The 15,944-nt window shown below is 40.2% G+C and overlaps 1 protein-coding gene and 1 long non-coding RNA gene across 8 annotated transcripts; both read left to right on the top strand.

Moving 5' to 3' along the window:
- Positions 1–2,235: 2,235 nt before the first annotated feature.
- LOC120680534 lies at positions 2,236–2,686 on the top strand. Its single transcript, XR_005677708.1, has 3 exons — positions 2,236–2,381; positions 2,445–2,552; positions 2,627–2,686. It is a non-coding gene; the product is annotated as an uncharacterized LOC120680534 (long non-coding RNA).
- A 1,186-nt stretch (positions 2,687–3,872) lies between these two features.
- Positions 3,873–14,204, top strand: LOC120682595 (alpha-mannosidase-like). 7 transcript variants are annotated; one of them, XM_039964560.1, is made up of 28 exons: positions 3,873–4,294; positions 5,153–5,241; positions 5,323–5,497; positions 5,835–5,954; positions 6,085–6,171; positions 6,245–6,316; positions 6,421–6,534; positions 6,849–6,949; positions 7,020–7,113; positions 7,215–7,382; positions 7,466–7,549; positions 8,240–8,305; positions 8,383–8,439; positions 8,648–8,867; positions 9,630–9,766; positions 10,157–10,225; positions 10,316–10,375; positions 10,878–10,949; positions 11,615–11,662; positions 11,834–11,953; positions 12,082–12,147; positions 12,467–12,579; positions 12,936–13,014; positions 13,107–13,217; positions 13,313–13,408; positions 13,511–13,558; positions 13,636–13,704; positions 13,887–14,204. In XM_039964560.1, the coding sequence occupies exons 1-28, from the start codon at positions 3,992–3,994 to the stop codon at positions 14,073–14,075; spliced, it is 3,027 nt and encodes a 1,008-aa protein (XP_039820494.1). In that variant the 5' UTR covers positions 3,873–3,991; the 3' UTR covers positions 14,076–14,204. The 7 variants fall into 7 exon arrangements, 6 of the variants coding, with proteins under 6 accessions (XP_039820494.1, XP_039820489.1, XP_039820490.1 ...); XM_039964555.1 differs by having other exon boundaries at positions 3,992–4,294; positions 13,636–13,686; XM_039964557.1 differs by having other exon boundaries at positions 3,996–4,294; positions 7,065–7,113.
- Positions 14,205–15,944: the final 1,740 nt, after the last annotated feature.

Below are 15,944 nucleotides of genomic sequence, written 5' to 3'. Positions count from 1 at the left end.
AAAATTTAAGATAAATTGTAGAAAATGCAGAAAAATTTAGAAAATGTTAGAAAAATATATTTAGAAAAATATATTTAGAAAAATATATTGTACAAAAATTGTAGGAAATGCACGAAAATGTTAGAAAAGTTTATGAAAATTTAAGATAAATTGTAGAAAAATGCATAAAAATTGTAGAAAATGTAGAAAACTTATATTTTTTTGTGTTAGCTATGGCCGAAGATACGCCAGCTCTACTTGACGGAGTCATAGACTCGTCGCACCGGTCCTTCCTTACAGTGGTTCAGCGCGTGAAACTTAACGTGCTCCGTCCACGTCCACCAGCGGAGTTTATTCCTGTTGACCCACGATGGGTGCCCAGGTGATATGTTTTTAAGATTACGTTTGTTTCATATACGTTTCGTACATAATGTACTTACCTTTGATCGTTCTATTTTTTAGGTTGAGTGAGGCTAGTCTTCTTACTATAGGTCGTCTTGCTGAGAGTGGTTCAGTACAGCTGGACAGGTCCCTACTGACGGCTCTGGTTGATAGATGGAGGCCTGAGACAAACACCTTCCACCTCCCTTGTGGGGAGATGACACCGACCCTACAGGACGTTGCGATGCTGCTGGGTCTTCCTATCAGTGGGGATGCCGTAGGGCCTCGTGTCGTCCCGCCTACGTGGTTGGACGATCTAGAAGAGCGTTTTGCAAATATTGACATCGCGATTGATGTAGAAGAGCACCGAAAAGCAATAGGCCCTGCCAAGGCATGGATCCTCCAGTTCCAGGTACATACCTTGTTTTGTTACGATTAATGTTAGAGTTATGCTTTTGACAAGTGCAGTTATGGTTTTATTTTATAATTGATCTCGTACTCATAAATGTTCATCTTTTCTATGCAGCCCGACAATTTGGCACATGATGCTGATGATGATAGCGTCACTCGATCCCTTGAGGCATACCTGTTGTGGTTGTTTGGATACATAATATTCAACAACTCACACGGGGCCTATGTGGATAGGGTGCTTGTGCCTTACGCACTGGAGATCGCAGAGGCAGCTGTGGAGGAAATGCCTCAATACAGTTGGGGTGCAGCGGTACTTGCAGCCACGTACCGTGGCCTCTGCAAGGCATCAGTGCAAAATAAGCACAATACAATTCTTACAGGATGTCCAATTCTACTACAGCTTTGGTCGTACGAGAGGATAGCAATTGGTCGCCCGCTTGTCGACCACTCACCGTATGAGCTGGATATGTACGGTGACACCGAGGATGATAGGCCCACCATGGGGACTCTCTGGTACGCTCGTCAGGTACGGAAATGATTGCTACTCGTACTATTCTGTTGGCAATTCTGTTGCTTTGTTTTACCCTCTTTGTATTTCTTATTTGTACATATTATTATTAAATTTGTGCAGAAGAGGTGGGCCCACGTACAGTCTCATCGGGCATATCCTGAATTTGTGGCTGAGTTTGATCGGTTGACACCTGAAGACGTCGTGTGGGAGCCTTACTCCGAGTTGGCTATAAACACTCGTGCACCGATCGGGATATCTTCGGTTTGCTTTCAGGACCAGGCCTTTTGGATGACAACTACAGCGTTGGTGTACGACGTTTACATTGAGGCTCACTGCCCGGACAGAGTCAGGAGACAGTTCGGTCAAAGGCAGTTGTATCCTGTGCCGTCAGCATTGGATCGGGTCGAACGCCATGACCACAGGTAATAATTCATATACTATTTCAGTGACTATGCATTGTATAGTTAACTAATCATATTTGACTAAATTGTTTTCAATATTTAGTTTATCGAGGACTGGGCAACCCTTCTCCAACATGTGGGTGACAAGGGTGCAGCCTTGGGTCGATGGCTGGGACCAGGCAGAGGAGAACGTGGCGCTTGCGACCCCTGCACACACGGAGGCTTCGTACAGGGCGTACCTGAGCTGGTACCAGCCTCAGACTCGTTGCCGCTTGATATATGCTAACATGCAACCACAGCCGCATGTTGCGACAGCACAGGATGGGTACGCACGACATAGGGATGAGGCATTATCTGGGGCGGTGAGTCAAAGTTATCATCGCTTTTCAAATACTTTAGATTACAGTGTTAATGCCTTTTTTTTTCTTGCTTGCAGTTTGAAATGTGCAGGTTGATGGACTTAGATGCCAGGGCAAATTTGATGAGGATTCGAGGGGGGTCTATGATGGATAGGAATGAGCAAGAGTCGGCACGGACCCGAGTTTCACAAAGAGCCCATTCCATGCTTGAAGCCTTTGGTAGCCGGACATCGTACGATGACTCGTACGGTTCGTCTCAAACCTCGACCTCGTTTCCTTGTGGTCCCACACAACAGCAGTCTTCCCAAGCACCTTATTGGTCTCAGCAGCATTATCCAGGTACGTGAGGATACTTACTAACTTTCTACTTTGAAGCCAACAATTAATTCTCAGTCCATACAGGTGATGCACACCCACCTTACCAACCTCACGGAGGGACTCAGTTTAGTACCATGGCACCAGCTGCAGGGATGTCATTTCAACCAACACAGTCACCACCACGACCTTTCGGTAGACATATAGTCAATATCTTAATTTCAATTAATTGTGGTATGAAGTCTAATTCCTTTTGTATTTACATATAGGATCACAACAGTTATATGATGTTGGACCTTCTTCGTATTACCCTACGGTGACAGTAGAAGGAACGCAAGGTAAATACCTAATCTGTAGCCCGAATTTATCATGTGCTTCTTATTTCTATGAATATTTTAAATAATTTGAACGATTTACAGGATCGCACCACCAGCTTCCTGATATGGGTCATTCCTCGTATTCACCACCACTAGGTACGTATGATGAATATATACCAAAATATATAACTTATAAGACGATGATTAAGATATCTTAATTGCTACTGTATAGGGCCCACACAGGATACCTTTGAGGCGAACTTCGAAGATTGGAGTCGGTTATTTTCTACACCTAACCAGCAGGCCGATCCTACCTTCCAGACACCTATGGCCACCGGACGTCCAGGTAGAGACGTAGGGCCTCCAGAGCGGCACACCTACTCTACAGACCACGTCCACGCTCAGCGTAAAAGAGGTCGACATGGCCGGGGTGGCCGGGGTGGTTCTAGCTGTTTCCGTATTTTTGTTATGGACATGTCGTCATGTTATTCTTATTTCGTTCTCATGCATCACCTATTTCGTTCTCATTTGCGTATGTGTATGAATTGCTAACTTATACTTTTCATATTCATATACTTTACTAATGTTTTTTATTTCTATCCAAAATATCTAAAACCACATCTAATGGCCCAATTTGCGGGAGGGGGAGCCTGCCGCCCCCCTGCCGGGCGGCAGGCCCCCTGCCGCCCAGTGGATTGGCGGCAGGGGGCCTGCCGCCCGGCAGGGGGGCGGCAGGCTCCCGCCGAGGGCTTCCGCGCAAATATTTTTTTTTAATTTACATATAAGTCTCTGCCGCCCCCTGCCGGGCGGTAGGGGTACAAAACTGTAAATTGTGATATTAAAAATATATTTCTGTAAAAAATGTTTTCCAAAAATATATAAAATATATTTCTCAGCTCTCCTTTTTTTTAGACGTGGACCCAGACTGGGCCGGACACACGCGTACTCGCCTTCCTGGGCCGACACTCACGTCGAGGCCCAGCTTCCGAAGCCTCTGCATCAACTGGAACTGAAGGACCGATCGCGCCATCTGTAGAATGAAACGACACACGATCTTCAGCATTAGGTGTGTACTCACATACAAATCTAAAAGCGTAATTGTGTTGACACTTTACACTATTAGGCGAGCTTTGTATAAATTAACATTAGGCAACTCAGAGCACAAGTCTCCTGTTATATATGCCCACGCCAAGCCAAGCCAGGAACAAACGCCGAACAACACCCATTGGTGCTTTGCTTCCTCCTCCATTATCGCCTCCCTCACTCCACGGAGATATAGACCGCTGTTGCGCCACTCCGCAATCCAGGCAGCAAACCATGGCGTCAACGCTGCTGCTCCTGCTTGTGGGGGTGCTCGCGGCGGCAGCGGCGAGGGAGGCGTCGGCGGCGTACATGGGCGCGAACGCGAGCGCGGGGGCCTCGGCGGCGGCGGCGGAGGGGAAGCTTACCGTGCACCTGGTGCCGCACTCGCACGACGACGTCGGGTGGCTCAAGACGGTGGACCAGTACTTCGTCGGCTCCAACAACAGCATCCAGGGCGCCTGCGTCATCAACACCCTCGACTCCGTCGTCGACGCCCTCGCCCGGGACCCCGCCCGCAAGTTCGTCGTCGTCGAGCAGGTAATTCTTATTATTATTAACGCCCACTGCTACCTAGTTGCTTTCTTCTTCCTCTGCTTCTACTTTCCCCTGGATGATTTGTATCCTCGCTGTCTTTGTCATCTAGAGCAACGCTTCAGCAGTCAGTGTTTCCAGTAATTAGGCTAGCAGTAGCAGTACATGTTCGCGTTCAACGCCTGCCATTAAGAAACGTTTAAAGTCAAGTTCGTTCCCGTCACAATTTTCAGATTCCACGAATACGATCCACTTTCCTAAATAACGCCCGCAAGTTCGTTACCATGTAATACTTGTCTATCAAGTTGTAAGTGTGAATCGGTCAAAGAAGGGATATCTTTTGGGGTGTTACATTAAAGATAGGCCTAAAACGATCTACAATTTGAGACGAATGAAGTATATTTTCTTCTCACTAAACTTCATCTGTACGAATACGGCATGAGACAAAGACCCATATGTATATGTGAACCACCGTCCCCTTCCTCTGCTGCCTCTGCTTCCTGCGCCAACAAACAGATGCCGACGGAAACAAGGACAGATAATGTGGCCAGCGTCTGCCGGTGGTAAACGTTTTTTACTGACTATGTATTTTTCAAAGCGTGCGTACCCGTCAATGCACAGGCCACAGGCCCTGTCAGTGACTTAGTAATTATGTAATAAACAAAAGGTAAAATGTTCTAAAATCTGCACCCAACGAAGTTAAATTATTCAGAGATTCTTTCTCAAAAAAAAAGCATTCAGAGATTGTAATAATTGATTAACTCATAATTAGTTGGAAGTATTTCTTCACGATCTTGCTATTCAGGTAATTCTGAATCATATTGACGTTGGAGACTCTCAACATAAGCTGGTCCCTTTTTTCAGGCTTTTTTCCAAAGGTGGTGGGCAGAGAGAAGCCCGAAAATCCATGCCCTAGTCCGCAAGCTAGTCGATTCTGGTCAGCTGGAGTTCATGTATGGAATACGGTTTCCTTATAATTGATCCCTTGGAACTTCTATAAACTCAACTATATATGGCGGTGTACCATGATTCAGAAATGGTGGATGGTGCATGCACGATGAAGCTGCTGTCCATTACATTGACATGATCGATCAGACCACACTTGGGCATAGAATGATCAAGAAACAATTCAACAAGGCTCCAAGAGCAGGCTGGCAAATTGATCCTTTTGGTCATTCGGCGGTTCAAGCCTATTTACTTGGGGCTGAGGTAACACTATAGTATCGTGTTTATTTTGTGATGTCGATGTTTCGGTAGCATATTGAATTTGTATGACTCCTAGATTCATTAAACTGGAGATACAACACTCAGAAAACATTGTGTAGTAACTGCATTTATATATCATACCAGCACAATTGCATATACAAGTTGTGCCAGTAAAGTTAGTCTCTGCTGACTATGGTATTCCTATATATAACGAATGCAAATCATAACCCTTAAGGATGTGCAAGAGTTTCATTGCTGATAAACTGTTCTCTCTCGATGAAACAAGGTGTTATCATGTTTTAAGTTTTTTCATTTGTTCTCTTTATTACTGCAATTGCAGCTTGGTTTCGATTCCGTGCATTTTGCAAGGATTGATTACCAAGATAGGGCAAAGCGTAAAGAAGATAAAACTCTAGAGGTCATATGGCGTGGCTCAAGAACTTTCGGTTCATCTTCAGAGGTGATTTATCTTTATTCTTTTTTCTAGAAATAGTTATACATTCAGGAGCATAACAGGTCAAATTATTTATTTATTTATTTATCTTCTCAAATAAGTTGTGATTTTTAATGGGTCCACTGATTATTTGTAGATCTTCACAAATGCTTTTCCTGTTCACTATAATCCACCAGATGGATTTGGCTTCGAAGATTTTGATGAGGATGTTATATCTGTTCAGGTACTTTCTGTAGACAAACAGATATTGTCCACATATAACTATTCTGATATTTTAATCATACAACCATTTATAGGATGATATGACATTGTTTGACTATAATGTCGAAGAACGTGTAAATGACTTTGTGGCAGCAGCCATGGCACAGGTAACATTCCAACTGTTTCCACAACTATTAATTTACTGAAACAAAACCTCAAATATGGTTTCAAACTGAGACCTGGATGTCATTTATGATGTATTTTTAATCAGGCGAATGTGACACGCACAAACCATATAATGTGGACCATGGGAGATGATTTTAATTACCAATATGCTGAATCTTGGTTCAGAAATATGGACAAACTTATCCGTTATGTGAACAAGGTATTGCTGATTTTAATCTGATGTGCATTAGTTGAAGCATCCATGTATTAAATTTTTGGTCATTTTGAGGATTCTACAAAAAAGATATGAAATATCAAATTTCCAATGTACTTAACAGATAAGTGGGACATATTTTAATGATGACCTGTATAACAGGCATAGCCGCGAGCTATTCATGATTGTGGCATTGTACATCAGTCAACAAGATACAACACCTATATTTTTATGATTTTATATCTGCCTAAAGCTATAAAGACACCAGCTAACATCAAGAAGTATTTTAAAATAAGAAAATAATATCTTGAATGCTGCAGGATGGTAGGGTGCATGTGTTGTATTCCACTCCATCCATTTACACAGATGCCAAACATGCATCAAATGAATCCTGGCTGGTCAAATATGATGATTATTTCCCGTAAGTATTCAACCTTTGCAAAATAACAAGATTATATGCATTCTGTATGTTATTCCAGTGCCAATTGCAGCTATGCTGATTCAACAAATGCATATTGGACTGGGTATTATACAAGCCGACCTACGTTCAAGCGTTATGTACGAATGCTCAGTGGATATTACTTGGTATGACATCTATGGACTGTAATTGTACAGCTGACTGAGTCATCGGATTGTCTAAACTGGATATTGAAAAGTAACTTGGGGAACATTGCAAAAACTTATAGGCTGCACGTCAAGTGGAATTTTTTGTGGGTATGGATCACATAGGATTGTTCACTTCCAATTTGGAAGATGCAATGGGAATTGCCCAGCATCATGATGCAGTCTCAGGTACAGCGAAGCAACACACAACTGATGACTATTCCAAACGCCTTGCTCTTGGAGCATCTAAGGTTCAAAATTTATCTTCTATATTCACTGCAATGCACTCTTTCATTTTCTCAAGGAAATCAAGATACATTTCCCACTCTTTTAGGTTGAGAAAGGTGTCAACACTGCTCTGACTTGTCTGACAAGTTCCAATGGAACATGTATATCCTCAGTGGGAAAATTGAAGCAGGTGAGAATTGCGCACATTTTTTCTTTGAGGTTTAACACAAATTTTTTTGTTTTAGGTAAAGGAACTGTTTCTGGCTTTTTACATTACCCAATACATATGTCCTGAGTTGCTTATTACATCATTGTCCAAAAGTGCAAATATTTCATAATGGAAGAAACAAAAAGCGTGAAGAAAACTACAATTATTATCATCGTCCACATAATATCTATGATGAAACCTCCACCCATTATTGACGAAAAAAATCCCATAGCCACCGGAAAAAATTCCATAGCCACCACTTTCATTGCATGGCATGCCATCATGATATCTTCTCCTTTTGTCTCCTTCTGCAACAACATCCAATATCTTAGCCAATAAGTGCCCCTAAAAACTACCTATAAGAAAGAAGTTATAGTTTTATTATTAAAAGCAATATCATTCCGACATAACGATATGGACCAAAAGAGAGCATCCACACCCATGAGAGCATGCTTGGCTAGTTATGTTTTGTCTTCCATACGAATGAAATTTGTTCATATGAAAAAGGAGAAAAGGGAAATAAGCTGTTAATACTCTAACTATGTTTGCACATATAGTACACCTTTTTTTTTTACAATTTGTATCAGCTTACAATTTTTTTTAAAGTTCCGCAAATGTTTCCTGAAGAGGTTCAGCTAATCAAACTTTCTCATTTGTTGAGGCAATTTTCAGTGCCCACTTCTTAATATAAGTTACTGCCCTTCCACAGAAGAAGTAATTTCAGCATCACATAATTTAGTAAGTACTAATATGTTCACTCTGTTTTATTACCAAAAACCATTTAAAATTTTAGGTACTAACACTATCATATGCAGGTTGTAGTTGTTTATAATCCTCTTGGATGGGAACGTAGTGACTTCATAAGGGTTCCTGTAAGTGCAAACACTCCCGTGAAATATGTATCGAGCATCTTTAAAAGATTGTTTGCCATATATCTCTTTATTCATGAAACTATATCCATTTTTTTAATTCTTATTGGGGGAGATGTAGATGAGCCTCACCGCTTCCTTTATGTATGGTACCCAAGCTTCTTGAACATTTTTAACATATATAAGTTCATTTTTCTTTTATCCTTTTCAGGTCAATTATGAAAACCTAGTTGTGAAAAGCTATGATGGAACTATTATTGAGTCACAACTAGTTGAGGTTGATAATGTTACTGGATATTTGAGGAAGTTCTATGTGGAAGCTTATCTTGGAATCACGACAGTCAAGACACCTAAGTATTGGTTAGTATTTCAAGCTTCTGCAGCACCAATGGGATGGAATTCTTACTTCATTTCAAGACCCACTGGAGCAGGTGACTCATGTCCACTTGAAAATAATTTAAGCTAAACTCCAAACATGGACAGTCACCAAAAAAAGACAAATTGGAATTGCTTTATTGTAGCATATTTGTCAATAACATGCAGACGATTACTATCACATAAACACAAATACATGATATGATCATTTGGAAGAAAAGAAACCATTACTTTTAGTCCATTGCGGTCTCTGGTTCCATTAATAACCTACCAATAACATCACAATTCATTCCAATTAAGAACAGCCAGTAATAATATTGTGGTAATAATAACTATCACTATCAGAGGCTAATGTTTCAGATACTGATAGTTATAACCTTTTCAAACCATTAGTGATCAACGGTAGGGTGAGTATAATTTTTTTACTAAGCTATTGAATTGAACTAGATATTAGGCAAATATATTTAAAGCACTATGTTTTGGATATGCCGGCTCCCCTATCGGTCATATCCAACATAATTCATATGCCGGCTCACTTGTGTTTCTCTTAAGCGCTTAATAATAGGGCATTTGATATTTACAAGATGATTCAGAACTCACTTTGCTTATGACATCGAAATATCACATTCTCAACATTAAACTATATTTGATTATTATTTCAACAACGTGAACTTAGACACTAAGCTAGACAAATTTATAGTCTTGAAATATATAATGTACTTTGTGAAATTGCCAAGTAGGTTAATTAGTCCTAGAAAACAAGAGAATTACTTGACAACCATTATTCATCTTACGGTTAATTGAATAATTTTGTCCAGGATACAAAACTGGATATGTATCAACCATAGGTTCTCCACCAAGTAAGAACACAATTGAAGTTGGACCAGGGCCTCTAAAGATGTATTTTTCATCAACAACTGGAAAACTCGAGAGGATATTGGATTCTGTTTCAGGGGTGAGTTCTAACACACAGTTCATTATGCTAACATAGTGAATGAATTAATAGAACTACATAAATATTTTACTTAAAATTTGACACAATAATATTTCAAATACATTACTGAAAGGAAATGTTAAATACTATCTTCCATGTGTAAACTGTATTTTCAGTTTATGCACGATTTTTCTTGGTTTCGAAATCATTGTATTTAGTCCTAAATGTAAAATGAAGTTCCATTGTTGTACATTTTTTTAATATAACGTAAACCCTTCATGACAAAACTAATATTAAATTTCCCTTTTAGAGTAATTCTAAAGATTAACTCAGTTACATTGCAATTTCTTTGCACACAAAAAAAGTTATTGGTCCTGCTATGTAGCGTTGATGTTATAAAGTATGCTTCAGGTGGACTTGCAAATTCAACAAGATTTTCTTTGGTATAATTCAAGCACTGGCGATGCCATGGATTCACAGGTTTTACCAAGAAACCAAATTTCTCTCAACAAAAGCTATTCTGGTCTCATATTGATACATCTAATGTAAAACAAAAAAAAATTGTCCTAGGCATCTGGAGCGTATGTTTTTAGGCCCAATGGTAATACACCATCCGTTGTTTCAAGATTGGTAACTCCTTTTTGTCTTGTCTGTGTTTGTTTTGTTCTATATTCAATTTTTCTAGAGATAAGTCAACATAAAATGAGAATAAGAATATAGCACAAATTATTTAATAAATAATCTTGACTTAATTTTTATCTCTGCAGTGTTCATAGTTTTATTTTATGGTCAGTTTTAGAAACAAGATTATACTACAGTATTTTGAAGATATATAGGCTGTTTGGATTCTCTCAGGCATCAATTTCAGCAGGCAGCAATCTCCACCTCAGGCTTCCAAAATCGGATGCCTGGGGATGGTGCCTATGTCAGGCTTCCAAAAAAGATTCAATTTGTTGTAATTAATTATATTTTTCAAATAGTTTACATACATCCTATAAAAATTAGAGGATATAATTATGATATATCTATATATTTTATTACAGTATTATCTTTTTTACTTGGCTATGATTTACCAGTTACATATTTACATAGATTCTATGTCCATTGGTTTAATCCATTTTATTCTCTTCAGGTTCCAATGAAAGTTATCCATGGACCTTTAGTCGATGAAGTGCATCAACAATTCAGCTCATGGATTTATCAGGTCAGATGGAAAGATGATATCAGGATTAAGCATACTACAATGCACAAGAAATTTTATTGCACACAAAAAAAATAACATTGTTCTGGGACTTTGTTAGTTTATTACTCCATGTTTCTTTTTTTCCCCGGCTTCAGTACGTGTGACAATATCTAGTGACTAAAGGGGATGCTATTTATTCAAGAAACCCTGGACAAAATTGCTCAGTTCTAGGGATTCTAAAATCCATTTAGAGTTAGTTACAGAATTAAAATAGCTACATTCCAGGGATTCTAAAATCCATTTAGAGTTAGTTACAGAATTAAAACAATTGTATTCCAGGGATTCAACAGATCAGGAAGCTTTGCAGCATCCGATATCTCTTTATCAGGATTATTTTACAAAGAAAGCTAAAAGGCATGCTAAAAATTGACACTCATTTGTTGCAGTTAACCTTCCTTGAAACAGGGCTGCCAACCTTTATTTCTCATTTTTACCCTGTTTATCAAAACATTAGAAAATTGCATAGCTACATACCATCCAAAACTCCAATGAGGTATTTATTTTTGAAAAACGCAGTGGCACTGATGTAGTTTTTGGGAACACGGTTCTTCATTTGTGAAGAATATGATGTCTTTGAAACAAAATGGAGGATACATTAAGCACTGATTGACATATTTATTTTCAAGGTTGTACGACTCTACAAGAACAAGGAACATGCTGAAGTGGAATACATGGTTAGTAAACTACATCAAGCTTTCCCCAGTAAAATAAAAACCTACTTCAAGTTTTTATATAAAAAAATGTTTGTATAATACTTGCGTGGTTTGGGGAGAAATGACATTTGAGCATGGATATACGAATATTAAATACTGAATTAACAGTTTTTTGCCTCCAATATGTGAAAGATTGGGCCAATCCCTGATGGCGATAATGTGGGAAAGGAGGTCATTACACAATTGACAACAAATATGGTCACCAACAGTACATTTTATACAGATTCTAATGGAAGAGATTTCCTCAAAAGGGTAATTATCAATAAATTTGGTAATTTTGATAATCGATAGGCTTAGATGTTTCAAAATTTAGAATAATACAGTTTTGAAATGTTTCTCTACTCTCCTATTATAATGAATAAGAACATTTTCACTTTCAGGTGAGGAACTACAGGGAAGATTGGGACCTTCAAGTAAATCAACCAGTTGCAGGAAATTACTACCCTGTATGAATCATATTCTCAGTTTCAGAGTGAGATCATCTGCAAATTATTAGAAGGCAGTTGCATTGCAATATAGAATTTTATCACAACATGTTTCATATGAAATACTCTACTGTACCATTGGTCGCACTGTGGGCATAAAACATATTTCTCATGTATAGTAGCCTAGTTCAAAAATACCTTAACAAAATTTTAGGACCACTAAGTGTAGTATGAGTGAAAATAGGGGTAATAAATAGTAATATATATCAAGATTGTATCTTTTACATAACAATATTCCTAATTTACCAGTCCATTATATTTCTTACACAATGTTTTCTAGATCAATCTAGGAGTGTATGTGGCAGATGAAAAATATGAGTTATCTGTACTTGTGGATCGTGCTGTTGGAGCATCAAGTATTCAGGATGGTCAACTAGAGATTATGCTACACAGGTATTAATGTATTATTAGTTTGACAACAGGATCTTGCTCCTCTGAGAAAAACAGTTATATTTCAGGATCTGACACTGGAAAAGTTTACACACTTCTGTTTTTGAATCGAGTATTATTTATTGCAAAGAGAATGGCTTAGATTTGTTGGTGAATTAGTGGTCGTTTGCTAAGCATTTTGCATTCTCATCTGTGAAACATATCTCTTATATATACGAAATGCTGGCAAATGGTTAAATAAACTGTCATGTGATGCCAGCGTAAACATATCCACATTATAAGCTCCCTTGCACACTGAGGGGTATTTTTTTTCTTTTCTTTGGGATTCATGGAGACATTATGATTTTTTTTTATCCAAGGCGTATCATTAAAGATGATGGAAGAGGTGAGGCACTCAATGAAATTGTTTGTGTGGATCAACATTGTGAGGGGCTCACGGTATGCATTTAGTGCAATATTGATTTTGCATCTAAATTCTCATTGTGTTCTGTCGCTACAGCAATTGTAATTCTGACTAATGATAATTACAGGCCCGGGGAACTTACTATGTGAAGGTTAACAAGGTAGGGCATGGAGCTCACTGGCGACGAACGTATGGCCAGCAAGTCTATTCTCCTTTTCTTCTCGCTTTTACTCATGAGGTATATGTATATATGCACTCACTCTTAAGTCTTAACCCCTCCGTTTAGCTAGGATTCTCATGTCATAACACAATTAGTGATTGTTGTTCTAACAGGATGAGAGAAGTTGGACATCATACAATGTTGCGGAAGCAAGCATGATGGATGGAAATTACAGTCTTCCTGCAAATGTTGCGATCATCACCTTGCAGGTATCATAGTACTCCTTTCATTCACACCAAAGTACCAAACCACATAGAATCTAGCCAACATACGTTCATTATCGTTGAATATAATGCCTCAATATATTTCAGAATCTAGATGATGGTACAACCTTATTCCGCTTGGCCCATCTCTTTCAGGTACCGCATAATTTAATTTTTATTTGCTAGTCCTTCATAATGAATTATATACTAATTAATCTTCACTCCGTTTGCAGGCAGCTGAGGACCCTCAGTACTCAGTGATGGCAAAAGTTGAACTGAGAAAGGTATTTGGAAGGAGAAAGGTATATAATTATCTTGCAGCTCATGTTTATGGGTAATCAGAGTTTTCTAAGAAGAAAGATAAGATGAATTTGGTGCCAAATAATTATGTACCATACCCCCGATTATATGATGTGAACAATTTAGGATTGGAACCGAGACTTTAACATCATTTCATAAATATCAATGCTGTTGCGAATTGCAGATCAAGGAGTTGACGGAGACTAACCTGTCTGCCAATCAGAAGAAGTCAGAGATGAAGAAGCTCAACTGGAGGGTCCATGGGAACACTGAAGATGGTCCTGCTCCGGTAAAAGGTGGCCCAGTTCACAGTCGTGCCCTTGTTGTTGAGCTGGGTCCCATGGAGATACGCACCTTCTTACTGAAATTTTGATGGCAGTAATTACGGTGTCTGTATAAGAAAAAATAAAACTCAGGACATTGTTACTGAAATTTGGTAGCTCTTCATCACCAGTCAAGAAAAAGGACATTCCACTAATAAATTTGTACCCTTCATTCCAACGTTTTGTCACATCTCACTATCCCAAAGCTGGATCTATGCATTGGTGAGCCCAAATTAACTAGGCCCAGGAAGTGAACAGTGAAGAGAGAATAAGGCCAAACTAGTCCGTCCGCATTCCAATCTCAACAAACTATTCATCATGCCCAGGAAAGGCCTCACCGAGTTGGGCCTTGGGCGCGTGAAATGAAGCTAGACAGAGGGCAACCCGAATTGCCCTAGGCCACGCAGCCCCATTCCGGTCTTGGCGGCATGCGCTCCGGCGTCGGCAAGGGACCTATGAGGGAGGGGTTCTCCAGATCTGGCGCCTCGTTGGGGTTTCCAGGGCTGAGATCCTCTTGTACAGGAGTCCGGCGGCACTGGCTCTCTCGTTCGCGTCGGCAAGCGGCGCAAGCGGTGGAGCTGGTGGCGTGTTTCACAGTCCAGGGTGGAGCAGCTGTGGGTTTTGTGGTTGCCAGGCGGTTGGATCGGCTCGTCTTCCCCGCGGCGGCGGTCGTCGTCGACGGAGAGCCTTCATCCAAGGTCGAGGAAACTTAGGGCGTGGCCCCGACCGACGGGCGTTTAGCGACAGCTTCTGCTTGTCCGTGAGGATGGGCGTCTACTGCGGTCCACTTCAAAGCCGACGTGCGATGGGGCTTCTTCCGGCTTTGGGTTCGGCGGTGGCGGCAGGAGTCGGTGTTGGTCAGCGACGATGACGACGACTTCTGGAGTCTTCCGCCTCCGCAGGGTCCAAGGACCAGTTTGCTATTTTGTTTTTCTTTGAGGTCCTTTGTGTTAGTGGGTCTGGACAGCTGTCCTCCGTATCCTTCTATAGCGTATCTGTATTTGTACAGTCTTTATATGCTTTCCTTATCTCTTAATACAGGTATGTTTGATAAAAAAACAAACAACATGGCGGCAGTTTTAGATACGGTGCCAGTCAAAGTAACCGGGAAGATGAATGACAAGCTACTCATCAGGGCAGACGCACGTAGGGTTGTTCTAGGGTCGGCAGGCCACCTAGAATGCCCTCAATCGACATAGAGACGATGGAGGAACAATAAGTAGTAGATTGGAAAAGTTAGGGCAAGAGAAAGTAAAAAGATAAAAGTTGTATTGATTGATCGATTGGATACCCTCAATCGGTCGTGACCCTTTATATTTATATGGTGGGGTGGAGTTATCCTGCAAGGAATCCTACTACAGATATAAATCTACAAAAAGTCCTAGTTGTACTCAGATTCCAGTTAGACCGGTCAGACAGGTCTGACCCACCGGTCAGACCGGTCAGCGCTTTGCCGGATCTGAAATAAGTCCGACCGGTCAGACCGCTTATGGGCACCGGTCAGACCAGTCTGCCAATTTTGATCGTCAACAACAACAGCTTCTTTTTGTTTTCCCCCGGTGGTACGTATCCTGAAACCATGAAGTTCACAATGTTCGCGAACCATGGGTTTGAATCTGTTACCTTTAGCAGCATGTCGTCGTGTAGAAAATCGTTGATGGGAAGATCCTGCATGTTAGTGATAGACATACGCGACAAATGATCGGCAATAGTATTTTCTACTCCCTTTTTATCTTTTATTTCTATATCAAATTCTTGGAGTAGCAAGATCGACCTTAGCAAGCGTGGTTTAACATCTTTCTTGGTGAGCAAGTATTTTAAAGTAGCATGATCGGTGAAAACAATAACTTTTGCTCCAACCAAGTAAGATCTAAACTTATCAATTGCAAACACAATGGCCAGGAGCTCTTTTTCAGTTG

This window comes from Panicum virgatum, chromosome 7N, assembly GCF_016808335.1.
Source record: "Panicum virgatum strain AP13 chromosome 7N, P.virgatum_v5, whole genome shotgun sequence".
NCBI classification, from domain to species: Eukaryota; Viridiplantae; Streptophyta; class Magnoliopsida; order Poales; family Poaceae; genus Panicum; species Panicum virgatum.
The sequence above is the reverse complement of the archived record's forward strand: the minus strand, read 5'-3'. Positions and strand labels throughout refer to the sequence as shown.